Source organism: Accipiter gentilis, chromosome 20, assembly GCF_929443795.1.
Source record: "Accipiter gentilis chromosome 20, bAccGen1.1, whole genome shotgun sequence".
NCBI classification, from domain to species: domain Eukaryota; kingdom Metazoa; phylum Chordata; class Aves; order Accipitriformes; family Accipitridae; genus Astur; species Astur gentilis.
In genome coordinates, this window is record NC_064899.1 from 9,309,210 (window position 1) to 9,335,241 (window position 26,032).

General features: G+C 37.3%; 1 protein-coding gene across 1 annotated transcript in view; it reads right to left on the reverse strand.

The window, feature by feature from the left end:
* CDH9 (cadherin 9) overlaps positions 1-26,032 on the reverse strand; it is a 96,284-nt gene that overhangs the window by 51,533 nt on the left and 18,719 nt on the right. Inside the window, exon 2 of the mRNA XM_049823795.1 lies at positions 14,194-14,509. Coding sequence (XP_049679752.1) covers positions 14,194-14,424 — 231 coding nt within the window. The 5' untranslated portion in view covers positions 14,425-14,509. The remainder of the gene's footprint in view (positions 1-14,193; positions 14,510-26,032) is intronic.

Sequence of the window (26,032 nt, forward strand, 5' to 3'; positions counted from 1 at the left end):
AGAATTTCTTCGTTTGTTCACCTCTCTCTATTCTCCAAATCAACAGGTGGGTTGCAGGTTTCCAGCCTGATGAAAAGAGCCAAACTGGGGTTTTTTAATGCTTTGTCAAACCCTGTCATTTTGCCGTTCCATAACATGAGATACAGGTTTACAGGAAGTGACTGTAGTCATCAATTATGTCCGCAGGTCAGAAATTATCACATCATAACGTCAAGCACTGTCACTTTAATCAATCCCTGAAGCAGGTGGTAAATCCATCATTATTTTAAAGGCTTCACAATAAGAAAGGATATTTTTCTCAGAGATTTTTTCCTCTCCCCAGAAACTTCTGAGTGAAATCTGTCTGTGTGTGTGGCATCTCTTGCTGTTTTGGAGGTACTCAAAATGCACTGTGGTTCCAAAAGATGTGCACAGAGATAAGCAGGAATAAAAGCTCTGGCCCTGGAAGCAACATGAGTGCATCATATGGATGGATTCTCTCTTACCCTCCACAGAACTAACTGATCTGGGCTCAGCTCTACGCTAATAAGCATATAAGAAATACTCCAGGAGGGGAGACCAATGGTTTGTCTAGCCAAGTACTTTATCTCAGAGGCAATAGGAGATGCTGGTCTGGGAGAGCATGCGAGACCGGCCACTGTAATTTTTGCTTCTTCTGCACTCCCCACCACCCCCGCCCCAGCATCTACAACTGTCAGTTTAGAATAGGGATGTCAGCAGGACCTGGGTGGGGGAGTCGTTTTGTTTTGTTTTATGAATTTGATGTCCCTCAACTTGTCTAATTACTCATTGCCCTAACTTCGGATAAGTACTGCATTGACTGAAGTTATGCTGAACTGACTGATGTTATACTGTTTTCAGTTGTGGGCCATCCACAATGATCTGAAGAGTACATCTGTAACAGGAGTATTTTGCTACTTTTAACCACAATTTTAGGTGTATATATAGATATATGTATGTATACTTGTAGATGGATGTCTACAGATCAGGACAATGTTTTTCAGAAAGTCATACAGCATAATACAAGAGTAATAGAGTAAGATGTTGAGATGTGAGGCAATATGATCAAAGAGTCTTTTTTGGCCTAAAATATGTAAACAGGCTTCCAGATTTGCAATACCAAACAAACAAATCCAGGCTGTAGGCCTGCTGAGTCAAAGGAAGCAGATTCCAAAATGTGCATTTTTCCTAAGCTGTTCAACTACGTGTTTTTTCCAGAAATATTCACAATATTTTAAGTTATTTGCTATCCTTAAAACATATTTGCTTTTACATGAATGCATTTCAAACCTAAAAAGTGATGATTTTGAGTTCCATGCTTATTGATTCACAACGATCTCTACAACCAGGCTTCAAATCACAATTTTAAAAATGCTTTTTTCCTAAGATCCTGCTTTGCAAACTGATAAGCTAATTATTTTGTTGCACATCTCACAAGATGTGTACACATCTCACAAGAAAAAATCTGTTCATTCCTCAGTACCCATTTCAGAATGTGGTTGTTAAATGGTGACTCTTTAAATACCTCAAATATTTATCTAAAACTAAACTTTCAAATAAACAGTAGCGGAAGGTAGGTAAGGTCATTGCATGATTTAAAGCGTCACTAAGGTCCTTTGCTACTGCTTATTTATTGACAAAGTTAATCAAACAAAAAAAGAAGAACATAGGCTGAAATTAATTTAGAGTGTTACACTGTCTCCCTATTCTGCAGACTGTACTGGAAATGTAAATTGTAATACCAACCAAAGGGTACTCAGTGAAAGTATACTGTAGAGTTGCCCATCTTGTGCCTTCCTCAGTCTGAGTGCAATTCCCCTGCCCCGTGCCTGCTCCAAGACACATAGGTGCATGCCCAACTCTTCTCTGAGAAGCAGATTCCTGACGGCAGGTATATCAAAGCATAGGTTCGTAATCAGGACGGGGCATATTAAGCACCAGGTCTTGAATCTGTGTTGTGATAACATACCTTCCTAAGTGAAGCTATCGTTTCAAGAAGAGTATGCTGGAAACCAGTAGTTAGGAAAGAAATATATAGGGTCAGTTTTTTGCTTTTTCTTATTTGTCACTGATTTTATATTTATTGAAATTTGCACTACCTACTTGTATGTTTCTTTCAAATCTTGTTTCAAAACACCATCTTTAAAAGGCCACCACTGTAATGCTGGTAAAGACAAGGCGGTGGCTGGAATAGTTATCAAAACAACTTATTTATTTTCCTGGCACAACAGAACCCGGTAAGTGTAATGCCATTTTTGGAGGGGAGCCTGAGGTGGGCTTCAGGTTCCACATAAACCACAAGCTGATTGTACCTGTCTGATTAAGCATGAAGACTGTGGCGGTGAGAGCCAGGATAAGGCTGCCTGGGGCTTCCGATGAAAACTCCACGAAAGAAAAGTAGTGCCTAGAGAAGCCAAAGCATAAGGCCCAAACCAAGCATACAGTATTGCTTCATCAAGGGTATGTTTAATAGCTGAATCTGCAAGCTGATCGGGTGAAGTGACATTAATATGGAGATTTTAGGCAATATAGGAGTTATTTAAGAGGGGTTGGTTTGGGGTTTTTTTGTTTGTTTGTTTGTTTGTTTGTTTGTTGGGGTTTTTTTTATGAAAAAGACCAGGAGAAGGTGCAAAAAGGATGAGTTGAACTAATGTTAGTTTAACAGCAAGGATAGTCAAAGTGTTTACATCTGGTTAAAGCAGATAAAAATCTGAATGTAGCAATGTTAATTTTGTGTTAGTTTTATGAAAAAAAAGGAGATTGGGGGGAGGAACTGGAATCTTCAATGCTGACTGTCTACATCTTTTGCTGAAATTCATTTTTGTCTAAAGAATTACTTTGTACTTTGGAGAAGCACACAGCACACAAAGTAAAACTGGGTTTTTTTTGCTAATTATCCTATGACTTCATCTGGAGTAAAATGTTGACCATGGCCCTGTTGACCATTTGGAGATAGGTTTTAAGATAGAACTTGAGATTTTGCTAATATTCAAAATAAGGGATCAGGAGTGCTCTTTTTTCCAACGGCTTTCACTCTTGCTGTGTGCTCTCCTTGATCTCTTCAAATAGATAAGCCATGCCATTATGCTGAATTCGTCCCTGTGCAGTGGCTAGTGAGTTCTGCATCTAACTGTTGTTGGCTGGCTCTGTGACCTCGTGTCACTGTTTCAGCAACTCTGCTGAAGTTTTTTCCTCAGAAGAACAGATATTATGTCATTGCCTGCCTCATCATAGGTACTGTTCATTTAATATAAAATACTTTGATATATTTTGTTGAATGGCACTCACGGAAGTGGAAATTATTATTAATGCTCACAGCATCATCATTAAAAGGTTTTATTTATCCTTTTCTCTTTTATCCTCATCAAAGAGAACAACATCATGAAGAGAAAACAATGTTTTTTATATATATACATACATATATATACACATATATATATTCTTATAGATTTTAGAAGCATACAATGATTTTAAACTGTGGGCTTTTTTATTGTTTCTTTTTCTTTTACGCACTTTGAACTTAGACCAGATTTAGCCACCTGAAGTACAAAGATAATTAATTGCAGTACCTCTGATAGAATGAAAACAGAATGGGTCATTCCTGTTGCTTTCCATTAACAGTATTTTTGAAGGACTAAAGAATTTCTTCTGGGATAGATTCAAAATTTGCCCTTCACTTCATGCCTTTATGCATGTGATTCTAAATCTTTCATATGGAATGGGTGGGAATCAGACCATGTCCTCTTCTACTTCACAGTTACTAGCCTGTACAGAGGTGAATGTATTTTCATGTTCTGTGAAACTTAGAGAGACAGTTGAAAAAATCTTTTAATTATTTATTTTGCTTTCTTGCAACAACCCCGCTTCCATTTGCTTCACCAACAATATATATAGAAATACTTGTTTCCATGACAAATTCCTCTTTGCATTAATTTTATTGTCCAAACCATTTGTTTATATCTAATTAATATAGGTTTAAATTAAAAATAAATATACATAGTTATTTCTTTTAGTCACCTGTGTTACACAGAATATACAGTAAATTTTTCCTTTTTTTTTTTTTTTTTTAATTATTGATTTAAAGGATCTTTAGTCTCAGCGTTTTAAATGCAAATGCTGCAGTGGTAGAGAGACAAGGTAAGCAAATACTTTCTGTATTTTATTTTTCATTTGTTAATTCAGTCCTATCAGTCAGCTACCTGACCCAGTTATATTTGAACATTTAATGCTCTGTTACCTCCTGGTATTTGACAGTGTTTATTCATCACAAATGCTTATTAAAAAGAAAAATATGCTTACTTCCACAATCCCTCTAAGACTGAACTATCAGAAAAGCACCATTTTTAAAGCTTGCATCAGTAGTTGCAACATTTTTAACAGTGTGATATAGTAGTGTTAATTCCACTTAAGCTGCATAGATGTTGTAAACTAGAACTTTTTTATAAGAACCAAATTTGTTCTCAATATTTAGAAATTAAATATATTTCAGCTCTTAATCAGAAATACGTAACAACAACTAAAAGTTCAAGGGGCAAAAATGGCAACAGGTGGTGACAACAATCACAAATTTGAAGTTAGGTAAATGCAATTTGTGAATGCTTGAGTAGAAGTATAACAATATCCCACTTAATACTTCTGGGTTTGTCATTTTTATGTACTAGGAATGCATAGTTAAAGCAATCATTTATATCACAAATTCAAGCATTCAAACACTGTTCACCAAGTAGGTAGCTATTAAATATTTAGTTCTCTTTTTTCTCCTTTTCATAGTGTGTCCTGATTATCTTATTCAACCAACTACTTCCAAGCCCTGCTTTCAATCAAATGGCTGATTCATGGCTGTTTTCACGATATTCCAGAGCTTTTTTGGTAATATTGTGTGGGAACACCTCATACATAGACATGTTCTGAGGAAAAGCTTCATTAGACAAGTGTTGGCAATTGCATTTTACAGACAGAAAAAAAATAAAGCAAAATGTACATAAAGCAAATATTCAATCATATTTTATTAACAGTTATTTCCAGCATCACTAATTATTTTCATGGCAGGGTTTGGGCTACAACTTTACTCTTGTATCTGAATCAACCATTCCAAAGACCTCTTTGAGATTTTGTTAAGAGTTCTACAACCTAAACAGAGGGGAATTGAGGTCATTTCTCCTTAGGTTCCCTCTATGGAAATGGAGAACACATAAAAAGAATTTCTCTTCAGTTAAGGCTAAAACTCATTTAATATTATGAGCCTGATTGTCAATTCCTCACACTCCCAATTTGACAAAAATGGTATGATGGCTTCCGTCCAAAATGGGCATTGTTGCCCCTGAAATGTGAAGCAAGATAGGGAGGAATTTATAACTTCTCAAATGGTCATGGAGGCCGGAATGCTTTCTCACTCTTTTCATTACACTCCACTGGCAAAAACGGAAAAGAGATTTCAGCAGAGTTTCTTGACCATGGATTGATGTAAGAGAGAGCAGAAGTTAGCCCAGTATGTTTATGTTGCTACAGCAATGCATACGGCAAGGATTTGACTGTAGTTACATATTTCTATAACTGATAAGAGATCACAGATTCCTCTTTTGATTGATACCCAGCATAGTGTTAAATTGACTGATTACATTGGCTAGACTAACGTATTTTTCAGTTTCTAGAAGGCTGAAACGTATGATGATTTCTGCAACAGACAGGATTTGATGTATCAGACACGTACAGGAAGAAAAAACATGCTGTTCTTGACAGTTGCTTGTTGACAGCTCCTCTGTTTGTCTTCAGGGTGACTATTCATAAACCTTTCTCCAACAGACAAGATGTTGCACAATACCACCCTCTGATGCAGTCAAATTGCCCTTTCTAAGTAGTCACATACTGATTTGCTCTGATGGGTTTTGCACTCTTTTTATCACCAGGTTGGCAGGTACCGGTAAACCACAATATAGTCAAAACACTTGCCCTCTTCAGAATCGCTCCCATAATGTAATCAATGCAATAAATATACAACATCATGAAAAGTATCTTGTGAAATACATTTTCCTCACCCTCCCACCTTTTCATGCACAATAAATGATTGCCTGATAACAGATAATGATAGGTCTGCGGATTGCCACTAGTCTAATCTTCTCTTCCCACAGGCTTAAAGCTGCAAGGCTGAGAAATACCAGCCTATGAAGTGGTAATAAGAAGAGAGGGCTATTCTATGAATAACAATTACCTATTGTGGCAGGTTCCTGAGACAGCTAGATCTTCGAGGCAGAGCTGCTTAGGCCTTTTCACATAAGGAGCTTGCCAAGACCAAGAGGCTTTTAAGCTCAGAAAAGCCGGTTTTTATTAAAATGAAAATGGTATTTCAAATGGCAACTGGAAATTACCACTGAAGACAGAAGAGAACTCTAGTCATCATGCCCACTTTGTCTTTAAATCAGGTGGGTTTACTTCAAGCCTCAGTTTTCTTTAGCTTGTCAGCACCCTCCATCCCAGCAAACGCCACAGAGGGGACCTCCGTGGGCCCCAGACCCCCGTTACTGTTGTCCTTGTCCTAGCCCACCCACGGGTGCTCTGAGCACACTCTCTGGTGAGCGTAATTTTTCCACACCTGAGAGGAGAAGCACGGCAGGGAAAAGGGAAAAGAATCGGGGAATTATTATTGTTTTGCTTCTGTTGAATTGTCTCGTATTGGCTTTGGCTTTAACAGTAGCTGGGTAATTTTTCAGATGCCTGTATCTATGCTGTGGATGAAGATGTCACTTAGCCTCGCTAAATTCTTAAAAATTATCTTGAAAATTCTCCTTTTTCAGTTAAACACAAAGGGTCTTTAAAGGCACACAGTTGGCAGCTTTCTGCTTTTTTTTTTTTTAACTTGAAAATCATTGCATATTGGATGTTCTGTCTCAGGAGAGGACAGGAAAGGGGAAGGGAAAAGGGAAGGAAAAGAGAAGGAAAAGGGAAAGGGAAGAGTTTTGAATAAACAGCTTGAGGATTCCCTCATTTCTTACGTCTTTGGGTTTATTCTTGGTTTAGTTTTGCTTTTCACAAGCAGTTGAGCTGATTTAGCATTTGAACTTGAAAAACTCACACAGAATCCTTGAAAACCGAAGAGACAGAGACCAAAAGAGATAATCTGTGCCATCCTTCTGCCTCCAGGAAGAATCAGTGTGGACTTTCTGGCACATCGTTTTTTAGTTTGTCATGAAAATCTCCAGTATCAAGATAATCCTGTCTTTCTGAGTGATCTTTACCTAGTACTTCACTGTATTGACTGTATTTACCAACAAAAACTTCTTCCTGATGTTGAATGTAAATCAACCTTATGACACTATGAGCCCAACTTCTTGCCCTGAACATGACAAGAACTTGAGATTATCTTTTTAGCACTCTTTTATGTAATTGAATAAACAGAAGCTGTCAGATCTCATGACAGCTGCTCTATCTGTACCAAACAATGCCAACTCACTCTTGTTATTCATGTCTTTGAAGTCTGATCACTGCAGTTGTTTTCAGACATTAATCTTTATTTTGTGAAATATGATGTCCAACTTTGACTGCAAAATTCTAGCTTAGGCCTATCATTGCGATGTAACATTGAAGGTATTTCGTATTTAAACTGTTTACACCTGGGACATGCATGTTGTGATTAGATCTCTTCACTATTTTTGAAACTTCAATTAAAAATTTATTTAGTTTGTCAGAAATGAGCTGCTGTCCTTTCTCCGAAAGAAAAAAGTCTTTTTTTTTTTTTGGAAGATGTCACGTTTGTCTTTCAACATTTTCTTCCCTGGCCCTCCAGCCTCCTTTCTAAAAGCAGCAATAAAATTTTATTGAAAACTTTGGGGTTTACTGTTTTTTGACAAAAAAAATATTTCCTTCCAGCAATTTTTCAGTAAGGTTTATGATGGAAGCCTTCAGAAAATAAGTTATTCTTAAACAAGTAAATCTATGGCTCTTCATCAGTATTTGTAGTTAAGTTATGCATGTATCTGGAGACAGGGACTTGTGGCATATTTTTTAACCTTTTATTTCTTGGTTTGCCTGTTTCCATTTTAGATTTATTTTGGGGATTCATTTGCCTAGAGATATGGCTGCTTGAAATTAGATCAAGTGTTTGTTGAAAAAATGTGCTAACTGAAGAAAGCAATGTAAGTGGAGATAATTTATTAATTCATTAATTTTAGAATCGAATAGGTTTTAGGTTTCTTGTTTTTTAAAATATTGGTCAGAGTCTTTTTCTTATCTCTGATCTTTTCTGTCCTTATGGCTTTTTTCCTTTCTGTTTTAATACATCATTATTTCTGCTGTATTTATTCAAAGACAAGGAGAAACTTGGTGACCGAGAGAGGAAAGTAAAGACAAAAGGATGAGACCCAAGAGACCCCACTAAATTTTCTTCTTTTATTTAATCTTAAAGTACTGATTTTACTTAAAGAGCAGAGCTTCTAATGAAAATATGTTATTAAATCTTCTTCAAATCTGTGTTTTAAAAGATGGCTTTGGGATATAGCACGTGCTAGATAGAACATGTTAAGAATGTGAGAAAATCTTCCCCCAGTTGAATTACACTTCTAAATGACTATATGTCAGCAACATATGATTGTTTATGATTCTGTTGGTTTTTTGAAACTTATCATACTGCTTAGACAAAAGATGTCAAAGAAACACACTGGTTTTAGCAACATTTAGGTGCTGTACTGAGTGCAACAGTTTTTCAAATGAGACAAGTGGGTTGCATCTTTAACAAAGTGGAGGGCACACTTGAAACACTGGAAGGGTAGTGCACCTGTATGTTCTCTCATCCTAAGAATAAGTGGTTCTTAAACTGACTCTGTGGAGGGAAAATAACAAATGCTGTAAAGAAATCCTTATGGATTAGTTGCATAAATTGATTAAAGGCACAAGTGAAAAAGTAAGTTGTCTCACATACTCTAAAGGCAAGATTAAGATAAAATTCAGTACATAAAGAAAACAATATTAGATAATTAATAAAAAAATATTTTTGCAGCAGATGTTATGTGGCAGATATATGCTGTACCCCACCCCTCTGGAAAATAAAACAAAACAAAACAAACCGTCTCCCCGTAAAAACCCACCCTCTGAATATTTTTCTTTTCACTTTATACTTCTTAATAAGACACACAGGCAAATGTCATGAATCAAACTCACAGGTTAACTGGAGGTAGAACAGGGTTTGTTTTTTTTTAGTTTACATCCAATTTAAATGATGCTTATGATATGCAAAACTTAGTTAATTTACTTTTACGGAAGTTACAAAACAGAAGGTTATTCACGGAGCAGCTAAGTTTGAGCAGTGTCAATTCTTTTTTATTTGATTTTGTATTTCCCCCCTTAATATGAAAAAGAAAGGTTGCAGGTGGCGTACAAAAGTGGTTTTGTTGTTGTTGTTGTTTGTTTATTATTTTTAAAAGCTGGGTTATGACAGGTGTTTGATTTGAGTCTAACATACATTGCATAGAAATTCACACATTATCTGCCCGTCAAGATTAGCAGCCTTTGATTAGCAAAGTGCCTGTTTGATATAGGCAGAGACTAGCTTTCATGTAAAAAATGTACTCGAGTGACTTAAAGGAAGGAAAATCTCTTGTCTCTTGAAATCACTTTGCAAAGCATAAAGGACTATGGTTTTCAAAATGGCTGACGATTCTGATTAGGCCGCTTTCTTCCCACCTAGGGATGCTTCATAATACTGGAGTTAAAGAGGTGGGATATTTGGCATTTTGCACAACTGATGCCCATTCAGTGGTTATCAGGTAAGTTATTTAGGAATGGAGACACATAAAATCAGTATTAACTTTGGAATATAAAACTAATTATCCCTAAAGGGCTAGTTGGTTAGAGCCTTCTGTGCATTCTATTAGCTTTTCCTTTAATTAATGAACATCATCCCCATCAACATTTTAATACTTCCTAAATTGCATGTCCTTTTTTTTTTTTAGATTATTATCTCTTTGGATTGTTTGTTTAGGAAGTAAGTAAATTTGGTAGGATTTTCTCATAGAAGGTCAGTGGTTTAGATTTAATTTCTCGGGTTCTGCATGGGGCTTAAAGTTAGTATCAGCTGAGAAGTGGGATCTATGGCCCCTCCCTAGTGAAAGAAAAGGACATCCCAGAAACCAAGGAATGAAACAGTATGCTATACAGTCAGGTGTTTTATTTTCTCAACCCCTTCATATTTCACAGACAAAATGCCAGTTGTTTCTTTTCCTTTAAAAAGAAACTTCTCTCAAACGTTTGACTCTGAATGTTATATTGTAATCCACTTTTTCTTTTTTGTGAATTCTTAGTAGGCAGAAGGAATTTTACAGTTCCCCTTACTACATCCTCTGAAAATTCCTCACACTGATGATCTCACTGAGATATTCAACAATCACACCAGGCAACAGGCATCTTGAAAGAATATGGGCATTTTTATATTTTAGACGTTTTTAGGGGTTTTTTTCTTGGCCAAATTTTTAAACAGGACTCTGTGATACAGCTTACCTTACCTGTGTCTCACTAAATATTTCAGCTGCAAACTCTCCAGAGCAAAGTTTTTCTCCCTATCCAATTGTTGTACAACACCTAGCATGATGGAGCCAGTGGTTTCTGTAAGCATTTCCTGAATATAATTTAAAAGGATAAGAAATGAAAGGATGTTGTAAGCAGGTCTTGCATTGTTGCAGGCATGAGTAATAGGACCTAACAAATTTATAACTTCCTATGCCCTTATTTTTTATGCATGCACCAGTAGGTGAGACAGATGGGTCCTCTGAGTTGGAAGAAGAAAAGAAAGATGTGTGACGGATATACTGTAGGTTGTCTGGATTTACTTTTGACTCCCATCACATTAGCAAGGCAGTTGTTCTACATGTATGCCCTGTCCCTGAAGGGTGGTTTGTCATTTAGGTCTGTTCTTTGAATAATTTCCTTACTACAATTTTTCTAGCCATCAAGTCTTTTGGCAGCTGTTGAATGCTAACTTCCTTTGCTCATCAAACAATATTTTCTATTTCTTCTAAGTGCATTAGATGCACTTACTGGTCTCCATTTTATGTCACCTATCATCACTACCACAGCCTTTGTCTAAAAGCCATCTAACTATAATTGAGAACATAAGCTCTGCTCTAGCTGTTCAGAGTCCATTAACACCATGTTACCCCTGTTACCAGTCTGGGAGCCATGCAGCGGGTTTGTGTGGAGTTGGGTTTTTCATCTACCTTACAAGGACACCAGAGCTCTTTTTTAGTTACTTCTTGCCACGGGGTGAAGCCTATCCACAAGCACCACTCAGATAAATTAGACCGTGATTCTATCTTCCGCTCTAACTGCTTAGATTGGTTTGGTACGTGCAGGAAAGAAACAAAAAATCCGGGATGATGGAGCTGTTAACCACTTTCCATTCTTGGAAGATATTTGGGAAGGAGACCAGAGGGAGAGAGTAGCCACAAGTAACAACTTCTATTTGGCTTTAAATATGGGGAAAGAGATCGTCCTGGGGCTACTTGGTTAGTAAGACCATTGGCTGCTGACAACGTAATTTTAAAAAGTGCTACTTAAGACACCTCAGATATGGGGGGAAAACTCCCTCCAGGAACCTCTGACACCGAGAGGGGCCTGAGCACAAGGCAGAAGTGCCCTTTTAGGGGCCAGATTGCCAGCCAGGACTTGGACAGTCCAGTGGCCAAAGCAAGCGTCCAGTTCCCCTGGGTCCCTGCTGCTGGTCTAAACTGGGCTGGGGGGCTGAGCAGCGGGAGCGAGAAGTGTGAAGCTGTCACACAATAGCTCTCCACCCCATGTACCCATCCTTCTTCGTAAATAAATTTTATCCCTTTATGTCGTACCGAGTGATCCTACCCCAAAGGCAATAACAGAATGCACTCATAATAAAATAAATAAAGCATCAACCAAGTAGCATCACTAACAAAACACAATGACCTAACAGATTAAAGTTGTTTGAAAATTGAACTGGGGAGGAAACACTGATTTTTTAGTATTATGGCTATGATCCCTTAGAAGTTTCTCTGCTGATAAAGTTTCTTAATTCAGTTTATTTAATTTTTAGTACAACTTTTATTATTCTACTCCAGTAATCCATCTGCCTGTGCATATCCATATTAAAGAGGGACTGGATAAGAATACTGGCTATGAACTAGTCCCCATGGGTTGGAATAAAAGTGCTCTCTCTTCACACATACCAGTTTGCTAATTACCATCACTTTGAGCAGGAGAATACTAAACCTGAGATTTAAGCCTTTCTCAGAATAATATTGTTCAAAAAAATTGTTGCTTTTAAAAAAAAATATTAAATATCCTTAGCTGACTTCTTGTTTTAGCATCTCCCTCTTGGTGCTGCATGTCACGTGTACCTAGGATAATCTGAACTAATTTAAATGGATTTACTGTGGGTTTATACCACTGAGGACAGAACTACAATCATTTTGTCAGGTCATAAACTGTTCTAAAGTTAATGCAACGACATGGAGTTTAGCCCTTCAATCCAACTCCATCTCTTTGGAACACAGGGTAATATTTGGGGTGATTTCCATCTGTTTAGAGATCAATAATACTGACCTCTCCCTCAGGGCCTCTGTACAATATTTTGCAGTAAAATGTGAAAAATCTCCACATGTTATCTGAGTTGTAAGAAATGAATCATCTCAGATCCAACTGCTGTACAGCCGTTTGTTTTCCTTCCTGGACTTAGCTCTATAGTAATGAGGTCCAATGGCTTTTAGTTAGTTTGGAATAAATGCAGAATAAGTTTGCATCTGTTGCAATATACCATGTAGGCATTCCTTCTGTGAAACAGAGATGGTGATGACAGTCTTGATGTAAGCTTAATTTATTTGAGATTTAGAATGGCATACATGGTTTGGAGTCCATTCATCTATAGCAGTGGGACTGAAACTGGAATCAACTCTTATGTTTGATACTTGCTTCTCCTCTAGAATAGCTTTCTATTTTTACAAAAAAAAATATTTCTGTGAGTTTAGGTAGAACTTACGGCTATGGAGATCTATATTACTGTGCACCTTATTGTATGTTTTCTTTGCAAGTTTACTTAATACTAAAAGATACTTTCAACCAAATTTTTTTCAGAAATCTTTCTATGCAGTTACTTCACTCTTTATTGGAAACCCCTTTGCCTACAACAAACCTTCCTATTTTACACACTGATAAATGCCTCTAGCAATAGGGTTATTGGCTCTCATCTTATTTCTGCTACTGCAAGTCAAAAATTCTGCTACAACTGCAACTGCAATATTCAAAAACATTTTGGTGTCTTTTAATTAAAAATGTCTCAATCTGTTTGGTAGTTAGGCACCAGAAAGTGAGAGAGCTACCTGAAAATCCAAGCTAGTGACAGCATTGTGGATGAATGACGTAAGCTGGAATGGACACCAATTAACTTAAGATCTTAAGATTAACATTTTCTTAATTTGTAAGTCATTCTGGGTGGTTGTTGTCTGTATTCAAGGCCTCTACCAAGATTACTTAGTTACACGAGACGACAAGGCACATCTGTGGATGGTGAGACACCACAAAGGGCTAAAAATCTGGAAATCTTTGAGTTGTGTGTTATTAGAAAAGGTAGGACTGCAGACAGCTGGAATTCAGAGGTACTGTTGTTGACAATAGCTGATGTAGATAGGTCTCAAAGAATGGAAAGTCTTTCAAGGAATCAAGTAAAGATCTCAATTTACTGCAGAAATGATGAAAACCAGACTTTTTTTCTTCTCAAACACTTTATCCATACTGGGAATTGTGCGTAGACAGCAATTTTATTATTAATAAATAGAATTCTATATTTCATTTGAGGAAGTACACATCCCAGTATACTGGCAAATGACATGAGGTAGATGAATGAAAGCATAACTTCTCTATTCCCTTATCTAATATTTATGTTTAACAGTTGAAAACTGGAAATGAGTCAGTGATAAACTTGCATGGGCATATGTAATAAGAAGTTGGAACATTTTAGTCTGAACAGTTTCCTTTTTTTTTTTTTTTCACCAAATTGCTTCATTTCTCCCACAACTTTGAACAGTCATGGAAGCCTCAGGTGGTCCATGACATGCTTTTTTTGACTTAAATGAGAAATTGGGATCATTGCTGTATAAAAAGCAAAATAACTGTGGAGAAGGGGGGGGAAATACCAAGGCTGTCAGATGCATCACCTCTAAAGAACCCTTTAAACACAACGCTTACCTTGCCCACATATTGAGTATCGGGACCTGTGTACTCCTCCAGCAAGAAAAATTGATTCCACATCCAACCACGCTTGGTACGGTGCAGTGTTTTGCCATCATTCTCTGACAATCCTGTTATCCTTTCACTGCGTAAGTGCTTGTTAGTCCTTTTTTGGGATGGCCTCATATGAATCGCATGAAACATACAGCTCCAAAGCAAAACTGTCAAGAAGGAGTAAGTCCTCATCATTTACAGAGATGCTGTTAGCCTCCAGTCCTCTAATAATTCACCGGAACAAATTTTTCAAATGTTATATTCCTCTTGCAAGTAGGACCTACAGAATGGAGAACAGTATTTCAGTAAGTTGCAATAATTTTGTTTCCCTAAGGCCATGGCCTTAGGGAAACAGGAATACCAATAGTCTAGTGATCATGACAATAACCCATGGAAATTACATATAAGCGTAACAATTACTCAGAAAGTTTTTAAGTCAAGTTCTTTAATGTCTCCTTTATCTTCTTCTATTTCACTCTCTCACACTGTATATAGACATTAATTTAAAACACAATCTGAGTAAAATACTGCTTCATCTGAAAACTTTAGCTACCAGCAGCATTGTGACACAACGAAACAGCCCAAATAGCAGACCTTCCAACGTAATCTTTCCCAGTTCAGCTCTCTTACTGTCTCTTCAGAACTGTCTGCACATCTGAATTTTCTGTTACTTCATGATTAATACAACCCCTCTTCCCCTTTGTTCCCAATTGTCCAGAGGATCTGCTTCTGTTTCTGAACAAAGGAACTCATAATATGAAAATTAAAGTATTATTGATGCCTTCAACAGATTCCTTATTCCAGAAGGAAAAAGTACTTATTAGATAAGTTTCAGTTCATAGGAGTCCTGCTGGGGTTAACAAAATTCTGCATTCAGGACAGAATTCTGCATTATAATGCATTTTATTTTTTTCCCCTCCTGAATGAATGGGAATTTTCATTATATAGAACCTTATTTTTGCCATTATTTTTCTGAGACTGGCACTGATGTTTTGTGTAGAAGTTTGTAAACAACATTTAACCAAAACCAAAGATTTTTTTTTTTAAACCCATACTCTTTATTTGGCAGTACAGCTGAGGTGCCTGATGTCCCAGTCTTTTCCATAACTTGGGTTTCCTCTCAGGTCTGCTTTTGCTTTAACATATCTTTAGCTGAGCTGTCATTGCATATTACAGAAAGCATAAGAAAACAATTCAGCAGCAGAAGTATCGTTTGCTTTGGGAATCCTAGTCCATGAACAGTGATAGTAGCATGAAACCACCACACCCAGAAGTTTTAGAATACTGAAGTTCTGAAATTTTAAAAAAAATATACATATCCATCCTCCTTTCTCCCACAACCCAACGTTACCAGCAGGTACTTTCACTTTTTTTTTTTTTTTTTTTTTTTTTTTTTTCCAGGGAAGGGGAAGGGAGTCTTTTTCTGTATAAAAAGTGAGATTTTTTAGGAAATAAGATGCTTTTTGTGAAAATTATTAGTCAGTCGAGAACCGAAACTGTTTAACAGAAAACATTCAGTGGATTGTACTCTAAAGGCCTTAATGATTAAATTGATAGGATTGTGCCCTTGTGTGAAGTTTTTCTTAAAATGATGATATTCTGTATGGTCTCAGGATCTTAACTAGCAATCCTGAAGGAGGATCAAAGTCTTTGCATTTTAGTAACTTCAAAAAGAGTTTTAGCTGAGCAAGAAGTGAAGGCTTGGAATATTTATCACTTTCTAACATGTTCAATAACAAAAATACCCCAAACAATTTAATAGGTGTTAAATTTATGCAGAAGATCATGGATATAATGCAGGAAAACTCTTATTTTCTTTTACCTCATTTTAATTGAAGAATCAAAGCACAGAGTAAGTTAAGTCTATTTGCATAAAATCAAGAATGTTCGTAGATTTTGGCATACATTAGTGGATATATTTTCTTTGAATTCTATAGGTATACTCAAAATCTTGTTTTCTCCCTTGTAATGCTTGGTATGTTCCTGTTGCATGCAGAGGGGCAAAGGGGAACTCTCCTGTGGCTAATTTAATACCAGTAAATTTTGACATTAACTGGAAAACATGTTGCATACATCATGATCTTGCCTTGTGATTGAAACTTACTGGATACAGATCAAAAGAAAAAGAAAACCACTTAACTAATTTTTTATCCATGTCTAAATTTGATTATTCTAATTCCCTGTATAATATAGACTGAAGTAGTTTTTATCACTGAATAAAACTATTTATCAATGTAGAGCATAAGACATGCCAGATCCTCAAATCAAGCCCACTGCACCGTCTGAGGCAGGGCCTCTTCAGACTTTGTAAATTAGATCCTGGTTAAGGTATTGTAAAATGAAAGTAAACAGCAACAGGAACTACTTTTGAAAATACAGTACTCAAAGGGCAGTTTATCAAGTTTGTCCAATGGTTCTGAATTCTTATCTCTTCTTGAGATACTCTTGCCTGATTTGTCCTCAAACAGTGCTCTTTCACAGCTGTAGTACAGCACTTTTTGTTGGACTGTTGTTCAAGAATTCATCTTATATACATTCTGAATGATAGCACGTTCAAATATTCATGTTGATCAAATTTTGGGTTTGTTTGCTTTTGCTTTGTATATGAGTGATGTGTTGCTACTTAACTATTCCAATAAATTTTATGTTTTTATATATTTAAGATCATGACTGATTTATTTCTCTAGTTTCTTGGAACATATCAGCTCTTATGCATTGAAACAAAACAAACCACAAACCAAACAAAAACCAAAAAGCTCTGAAAACTATACATGTGTTTGGCAAAATTTTAACACATAGTGAATCTATGGAACTACTAAAAATCCTAAAAATATATCCTACAAAAACTCTCTAAGCCTTCGAATACTGCTGTGAAAAAGAAGTTATCCAAAAAAGTCAAACAATTCACATTTTCTCTTCAAAATGTCATTATTTCAAAACTTAAACAAATTTAACACTCAAATTATTTAGTCTCATTTATTTTTCTCTTTTTTGAAACCCAAGGAAGGATAGGGGACATCAATATATTTTCATTTGGCCATTTTAAGAAGTGTGGTTGCGTGTTCAGTTTTGTGATAATTTCAAATGGAAATAAAATTTCAAATTTCAAATGCTTCACTTTTGCTTTTTCAAAGCTACCCATTTTTAATTTCCTGAAATTGTCTTCATTCATTTCTATCCAAACACTACTTGCCATACTCATTCAAATGCATGAGATGTTTATACTACTCTTTCCTTTGTACTCAGAGAAATACTTCGAGGTGGTCATTGGCTTTATGCATCTGGTCTTGTAGTCAGCTACACGTCAAGTGGGTAAGGAATTGTGTTTGGTAGACTCAGAAGGTGTATTTTAATACTGAAACAAAGGATTCTGGTGTAGTCTGGAAAAGTAAGAGCAGATGTTCAAGGGACCACAATACACTGTGCACAGATGCTCTGAGCCTGCTATAAGAAATTATTTCTGCGCACTTATTTTTTAACACAGGTTTTTCTCGGAGGAATCTAGGTTCCCATATTTTGTCCCAGCCAAGGCAGAACTCAGTTTGACGTTGTTTAAAATGTGTGGTTTTCTGTGTAGTGCTGCCCTCTACTGATTTCCTTGCTAATTAACAGAAGGACTTCACTGACACTGAGAGGAAAGGTAGTATCTTTCACGTCAAGAAGGATAAGATTCGGGTTTTGGAATGAAAAAAAAAAAAAAAAAGGGGGGGGGGGTGGGGGGGAGAAGCCTATTATTGCCCATTTTTGATTTTTACAATAGTTGGACGTATTAGGTGTAAAGAGAGAGATTTATTAGTCTGGGTCAGTCTGGATCTACTGAACATTACGGTAAATATCTAATTTGTTTTCTTCCAAGAGGCACAAAGATCTTAAGTCTGAAACCAGAGAGAATAATTTTAATGGGTTTTGTTCTAAGCAACTGATCAAAAGTTATACAGGCAATCCCTCTCGCTTCACGTCTGCTTCCACCATTTAACTCAGTACAACAGTCAACTTCTTCTTCTTGTCAAACAGTGGAAAATGGTTTTCTTCCTAGTTACATTGGAAACTTCTTTTAAGATGAGGTATTAATGTATTCAACATTTTAATGCCCCAAATTGTGGAGAACCTACATTCTTTCCCCACTTTGCAAATCAGAGGATCTGAGTGGAGGCAATAAATATTTTTACTTTTACGGTTTGAGGCATCTGTGGTGGTAGCCTAGAACCATTACAGTCTCTCCTTGCAGTAAGGATTCTGATATCAGAATCCTACAACAGTTCCAGGTAAATGAATTATCTCTGTATGAAAGACATTATTCTCCCGAGCACATTAGCAACTGGAAAAATCGTATCTTTTAAAGTCCTTTTGAATGTAAAATATTCTATTTAGATTCTTCAGGTGTAGTGTGAAATAAGCCCTGCTGGGATCAATAGCAGGGATTTGTTAGCAATGATGCCAATTTAAATGTTTCTATAGCAATTGCCATGGCAATGTTTTTAATTAGTGCAGCACAGTCACTCACTAGCATGACATGAAGAAAGGCTAACCTTCGGCAACTTGATAATGTATCCCACATTAGTTTGTTTCATTTGTTAATACTGAAGTAATATTCTGTTCTAAAAGAAAGCTGTTGTGCTTGTGTACAGCTAAAAATAGCAGAGTTAACTGCAACAGCAGTGCTTCATATTGCACTCGCCATTCTTTAAATAGGAAAGATGCAACTGATGTTCAGGATGATCCAAACAATCTGTCAAACTAAAATATGTATTTTAACAGGACACAGCAAGTATAAATCTTGTGTAGCCTGCATGCATGGAAGTGATCTCATTGACTTGGGCTGTGTTTCTTTTGAAAACAAAATATCTGAATGTAGCTTTAATCTACCTAGCCTGAATACTAAGAGCAGTGAAGCTGTAGGAACAAAAGGCTGTGCTATAAACAGCACGCTACCACCAATAATACCGAGCCTTAGGTAGAGGCTAGGTCTGTGCCACTGTAGGTTCACTTTTATTACTCCCCAAACTAATTAAAGATAGCCCAAGTATGCATACACATGATTCCCTCTGACTGCAGTGCTCAAATATTCTCTGAGTGTAGTCATCCTACAAACATGAATATAGACTGGATGTATCACTGATGACTGACTTTTAAAAACAAGCTCCTTTTTTTTTTCCATCTTCCTAATTTTTTTCCTACCCTCTCCCCTCTTCACAGGTAAAGATGGGGTTGGGGGTAACGTTGAAAGGATGAAAACAGCCAACGTGCATCTTGAGTGACCTCCTTTGCTGAACCTGGGAGAATCAAGAAAGGTCTTTTCATTTATTTCTATGACAGCTGAAGTAGCTTTTGAGGGATCCCCAAAACTTAAGGGACAGGTTTTTGACTGGTGAGCACCCATTCTTTGAGTACAAGTTCTCAGATCCCATTCAGGCACAGAAACACGGGCCACTCTAAAAAAGAAACACTTCCCCACTCAGCAGCTCCCACTGCAAACTGTTCGGAACAGATTTTCAGAACCACTTTTTCGCCCATTGGGTTGCTGATCTGTTCAGCAGTATATACAGTGGAGATAAGCTCAGCTGAAAATTTTGCCAGGAAACAACTGAAGGCAGTTCTTTGTGTCTGGGATACCAGTGCAGGTTCCCTTAGCTACATGAGTCAAGGAGTCACGCGAATATAAATAAAGTTTTAGGGAAGATGAACTAAGAGCAATTTGTATTGGAATGTCTGTTGAATTAATGTCTTTAGGCAAATGAATCTATGGCTTGTAGGTGCATTATAAGAAACATTTATCTTGCTGTGACAAGAGAGAATTAGCATTTATTTGAGAGTTTTACCAGCCTCTTGGGCATGTACATTGGAGACACTGGTTCAAATTCGTCTCAACATGGCTTGAGTCACCCTCTCTATAGCACTCTCGGTGAGTAACGCCAGTCCCCCAGGTGGGTGGATCTGGCAAGAGAATGTGTTGATTCATGTTTGGTTAATCCCCACTGGCAAAGACTTGTACAGAGACACAGCTGTGATTTAAAGCAACTGTCCCTGGGCAGTGAAAATGCCATCTGCCCTTCTCTGGAGCAAGTCTCTTCCGAGGTGCGGATGAAACTGTTTCTGGACTTTTTCTCCCCCAACTATCCTTTTGTCAGCTAGTGAATGAAGCCTCCAGCAGTTCCAACCCATCCTGCATAAGGGTCTCTCTCTTGTTAGCAAAGGTATTCAATGAAGCTAAGAAGAGACTTTTAAAAATATCTACTCCTGAGGCAGCAGGTCACTGGTTTACAAAAGTGAAATGTGTATTTTCACATTTAAAAAAACCCAGAAGACTCTTTTTTCTCCAATAATGAACCTTTTTACATGATCTGCTTTTCATCAACATGAGGGGAACTAGGAAATACAGCACTTGTAAACTCTTAATGCAACGCCTTTTGAAGATATTCCTTTGATCTTTAGTATCGATTTTTCTCCACAGGGGACACGTTTCACTCTTATCATATAATGAAGCTGCATTATAAGTTTTTATAGCACACCTTATTTACAAGTGCAACACAGTCATCACATTCATGGTTTTTAAAGAATAGCCCTCAGAAACAGGAGGAAAAATAAATGCTGTCATCAAAGCAAAATTCTTCTCTTTTCTTCCCCTTTAAGATTGTCTCAATAAACTGCTTGGCAATATTTAATATTATCCTGCAATATTTAAGGCATTTTTTTGTTTGGTTTCATTTGTTTGTTTGTTTTTCATAAGCAGTACAGCCCTCTATCTGCCTGATACAAACCCAAGCAGTATGTGAAGGTGTAGACCCCCATTTTCCAGACACGGTGATTCTCATCAGTCTCCCTGCGTGAAGCAGATGAGATTCACCTGTGGCAGCACTGTTAATGACAGGAGGTACTTACCAGATCTCCTGATAACTGGGACTACGCACTCTCGCCAAATGCCCCTTTCTTGCTGCTTCATTAGGCAGCAGTCCGCTGCGGTCACGCAGCTAGGTCCTAACGAAGCAGTCTGGGATTCCACGTCAGGTGCCTCCTACCTCTGCGTGTCTCCTGAGCATAGCCTGCACCAGGAGGAGAGCCTGCTAAACTTTCTGAGTCTACAGCTTGTATAATGGCCCGAGAAGTTGTTACAAGCCAGAATTTCTCGGAATAAACACATCTTCAAGCTAGTGTTTCCCAGATTTTTAAAAACCATGAATTTCTCCCATCGTCTTTTTTTTTTTTTTTTTTTTTTTGCCTATGTCCATTGGAGTCATTAGAAATCTTGTTCTTATAGAGAAGGATCATGAAAATCAGACTTAATTACTACCTGCAAGGGAATATACATTCACTTCTCCAGACTGGAAAAGCTCAGTTGCTGACCAATTAAAGGTAGTTAGCAGATTCAGACTGGTAATTGCAGCCCGTTCCTTCCTGAAGGAACTGAGCAGCTGCTGAATGCTGTCGTTTATCAGAGCTCAGACCCCTTTATGCCCTTCTGCTGTCTCCAGTGGGATCACAAAGTCAAGAAAGTCTCATCCTCAGAGCTGAGCAGACCCCTTGCAAGCACAGGAATATGTGCACAGAAATAGTGCATAGGTTTAACATAATTTTTTGCTATTTGTTATCTCAGTTAATCTGAAAGCAGTCTGATGCAGCTGAGGCTTCAGCCTTTATTTCCATAATAAGCACCCTAAAATACCTACAAATGGTAATTCTACCACTTACAGGAATAATATAGATCTCAGAATTACAAAGTACAATGACTTTCCTTTTTCTTATTTCTAGGTCTGAATTTCTTCCTTAAAAAGAAACCACCCACCCACCCCCACAAACAACCAAAAAAGCCTTTCACTTGCATCTCATTTGACTTCATTAATGAAAGACAAATGCAAAACATGGAACAAACTCGACATAAGTGTAATAAAGTATTGTTTATTCTGTTAGTATCCTGATAGACCAAGACAAGGATGTCTGCAACAAGTAGACATCCATGATAGTATATAACCATGGAGAAGCATATCATGATTTTTCTCCTGTCTGTTTTCTCAGTCTCCAAATACTAGGTTTTTAGTAATCCCCAATAGATTCTCTTTGTCATAACTTTCTCCAGTTTTGCTTTGAAACCATGTAAGCTTCTAGGAGCTGCAACATTCTGCAAGGAGACTCACAGTTTAACAATCTTGTAAAAAGCAAGATTTTGTTTGTTTTTTGAACATTGTAACTGACAGCTTCATTAGACAGCTAATACTGTCATTGGACACCACCAATAGTCATTGCCTCTTCACTCTTTGCCACAGATGAATGTATACGCTTAAACCAACTTCTCCTTCAGCTGTCTCTTTTCCAAGATGAAAAGTTCTGGGTCTTGTCTGCTCAATCATCCCTTGTCTGGAAGCTGTGCCATACTTTTGATTGCACCTGTAGCCCTCCTCTGAATCTCTTCCATTTTTCTGGTGTATCTTTTGAGATTGACGATCATAATTTGTCGCAGTATTCAAGTTGCAAGTTCTTCATGCATATATAGACAGCAGCTTAATTACATTCTCTACTTAATTTCATCATGATACATGGCATTGTTTGCTTTTTTTGACTGCTGCAGGGCTCTGGGCTAATGTTTTCCTGTTATTATCTATTGCTACATTATGGTGTTATTCCCCGACGGCAGTAGTCAGACTTTATTATTTTAAACGTAAAATCTGGCATTTACCATGTGTGTGGCTTTACATAATTTCATGACAATTTCACCATCCATCATTTTGGTGTCCATTCACTGTATCGCTTTGGATCGGGACAGCATAGACTACATGTATATGTATATGTAGCAAACTACTATAGTTATTAAACCATTGTAAGGTAGGGACTGGTTGGGATGGCAAGGCTCAAATCCATATGGCTAAATTCTCCTCTTCTCTCCCCTGCCTTCCTCCAACTCAGGGTTACCTTGTCTATATCATCTATGAGAAATCACCCTGGGCTTGGTCCTTAAACACTGACAGGAGTTTTCTGGGAGAGTGCCAGCTGGTACAGGCTAAACTGCTGTTAAGGACTGTAATAACAGAAAAATGGTATGGACAATTACATTGCAAAAGCCAGTTTCCTTGCCAGGTGAAGTGTATTAGCATAGTCATAGTCATAAGCTCCTTTTGCAAGTTTTTGCAAAGGCCCCTTAGCGTTATTACGCTGAATGTCATTGCAAAGTTTTTCACCTTGATATTCAAACCTGTTTTCAGTTTATTTATGAGTATGTTGAACAGTGCTGGCCCTAGTACAGATCCCTGTGGAACACTACAACAGACCTTATTTCAATGTGAAAACTCGTTATTTACTTCTTCCTGCTGGTTCCTGTCATTTAATCAATTACTGATATATGCAGGGATCTTCACTTCTAGCTCATGGCTGCTTAAGAGCCTTTGGTGAGTGACCCTGTCAAAAGCCTTCTAGAAGCACAGCTAGATCATATCAAAGAGGTCAAAGCTAACCATATGCTTCATAACTCTTTCAGAGGACTCCAACAGGTCTGTGAGGCAGGACTTCCCTTTCCAAATACTATACTGACTTTTCCCCAGGATGTCATGTGTGCAACAATTGCATTCTTTATAAGAGTTGCCAACAGTTGCACTGGTTTGGGTCTCAGACCTTGTCCCTGTGACTTGGCCCTGGTAGAACCGAAACTGTTTTTTAAAAGTTGGCATTGCATTTGCTACCTTGAAACTCGCAAGTATCAAGAACACTGAAGTGAAAGTTTAAAGAAAATAACGAATATTTCAGCAGTTTCATCACTGAGATTTTTAGGATTCCTGACAGTATCCATGAAGCTACTGCTATTTACTACAACTTGAAAACCCACTGTACTGAAGTTAGATCTCCTCATGAGTCCCTGGTTAAATAAATAATTTTTTTTAAAAAAATCATAAAACAATCTCACATTTAATCCTTAAGGGTTTATAACCCCTTCTGTTTTCTCCTGAAAACTGTGACAAATAACCACAGAACACTGGGTAGCCACAAGCATAGCACTGATGGAAAAGTTGTTCATGGAACTTCCCAAACAAGTTTTCAGTCTTTAATTATAGCAGATTGTTAAAATCAAAATGATTCCCCAGCCTCTGATGAAAGGACAGGAAGGGTAACACACAGGTACATGGCACTGGATGTTGGGTGTATATGCTGTTCCAGTGGATCCCCTTTCTGCTATTTGTTTCCTAAGGGTTTATCCTCTCCCAGGAGCTAGTAGCCTGGATGTGGTCAGTCAATCTCCCTCTGGTGCTTGACAGTCCTGCAGAGAAGCCTACCAAGAACTCTGATCAGTAGCTCAGAATTTGGCTTCCATGCTTAATTTCATATTGAAATTTTGATTACTTCAAGTTTTAAAGCCCTCTGGGGAAAGAAATCCTGTAAAATTAATCTTTTATTTTTTATGCCCCCTGTTAAGGTTTCAAGATTTCCTATAGTATTTCCTGAATTTGCCCTCCTCAGATTTCTACCATTAGTGCAGACTTTATATGTGGTTTACTGCTGCTACCATGATAGGCAACTTCAGAAGACTTCTGATCCATCTGGAGCTGAGTCTAAAGATGGGGAAATATGTCATCTGCATATGCATGTAATCATTTAATCATGCTCTGATGAGACTGCAGTTGTTATTGCTGATACCAACTGTTTTACTATTTGGTTCCTTTGTTTCTAGCAACCAGAGACAGAAATAACTAGTTTATTTCTCTTAAGATACCAGTTAGCTTTCAAATGATGCGGTATGTTTCCTTTAGTAATATCTGAACCAGACTTGAGACTTTAATAGTCTATAGCTCAGTATGACTTGCCAGAGCATGCAGATTTTCATGTGATTTATTTGGATTAATTCAAAACACACATAGTACCTTTCAGATGGCATTCTCGAATTACTCTTTCTATTTTCCTGCCCTTTTCATTAAAACTCAGTAAGAAGTAAAAGATATAACTCCATGAAACCATGTATATGGTTCCAGTTTCAGAGTGAAAAAAGAGTATAAATATGACTGGAAAAAGTTGGTATAACGAAGCATTTGCTTTATATTGTCTGCTCTAGTATTTTTCTGTCTAGCTTTGCCTGAAATGGCAGTGCATAGTCAAGCTTTAAAACTTTCTTCCATCAACTCAAATGCCCGTGAGTGTGTCCCTTCCTTCTCACATTCCTAAAAGATGAAGCAAAAGGGTGTATGAGGGACCATAGCTGTGTTTGGGCTCCATACTGCTAAGTCAAGCCATAAAATATCTGGCTTCATAGAAAACAAATCAACTCAGTCACGTAACAGGAAAAAAAGAAGTGCATAGTTAATCTGTACATAGGGATGTGTATGTCCGTTACTTTTTCTTGATACTTTTCTTCGTTTATGTAGGAACAGATATTTTACATGAAACAAACTTAGACTTCCTGCAAGTGAATTTCCTCCCTCTTTTTATCTTTGTGGTTCTGCAATCGTTCTTACAGCCAAGTTTTGATGTCACTTTTTAGTAATATGGCTGAGGGTACACAGTACCAGTGAAGCAGTGTCGCTACTACTGTCAGTAAAGCATGCTAAATTGCCTTTTTTTTCCTAACTGAAGAACTGTCATCATATGCACTATCCACAGGCAGTTCTTCATGGAAAAGAATGTAAATTCATCTAAATCTCATTACTACAATGTTGATTTTAAAGTAAACACTTAATGGTAACAGTTACTAATAAATAGAGTGAATAATAATGATGCAGCATAGTCAAATGCAATTGTCCTATTGTAATTCTGGATGCTGTGAAGGGAAAACATGCTGCAATGGTATAATTAAGATGGGTATCACGATATAACAATTTTAAGTTAGTTGATA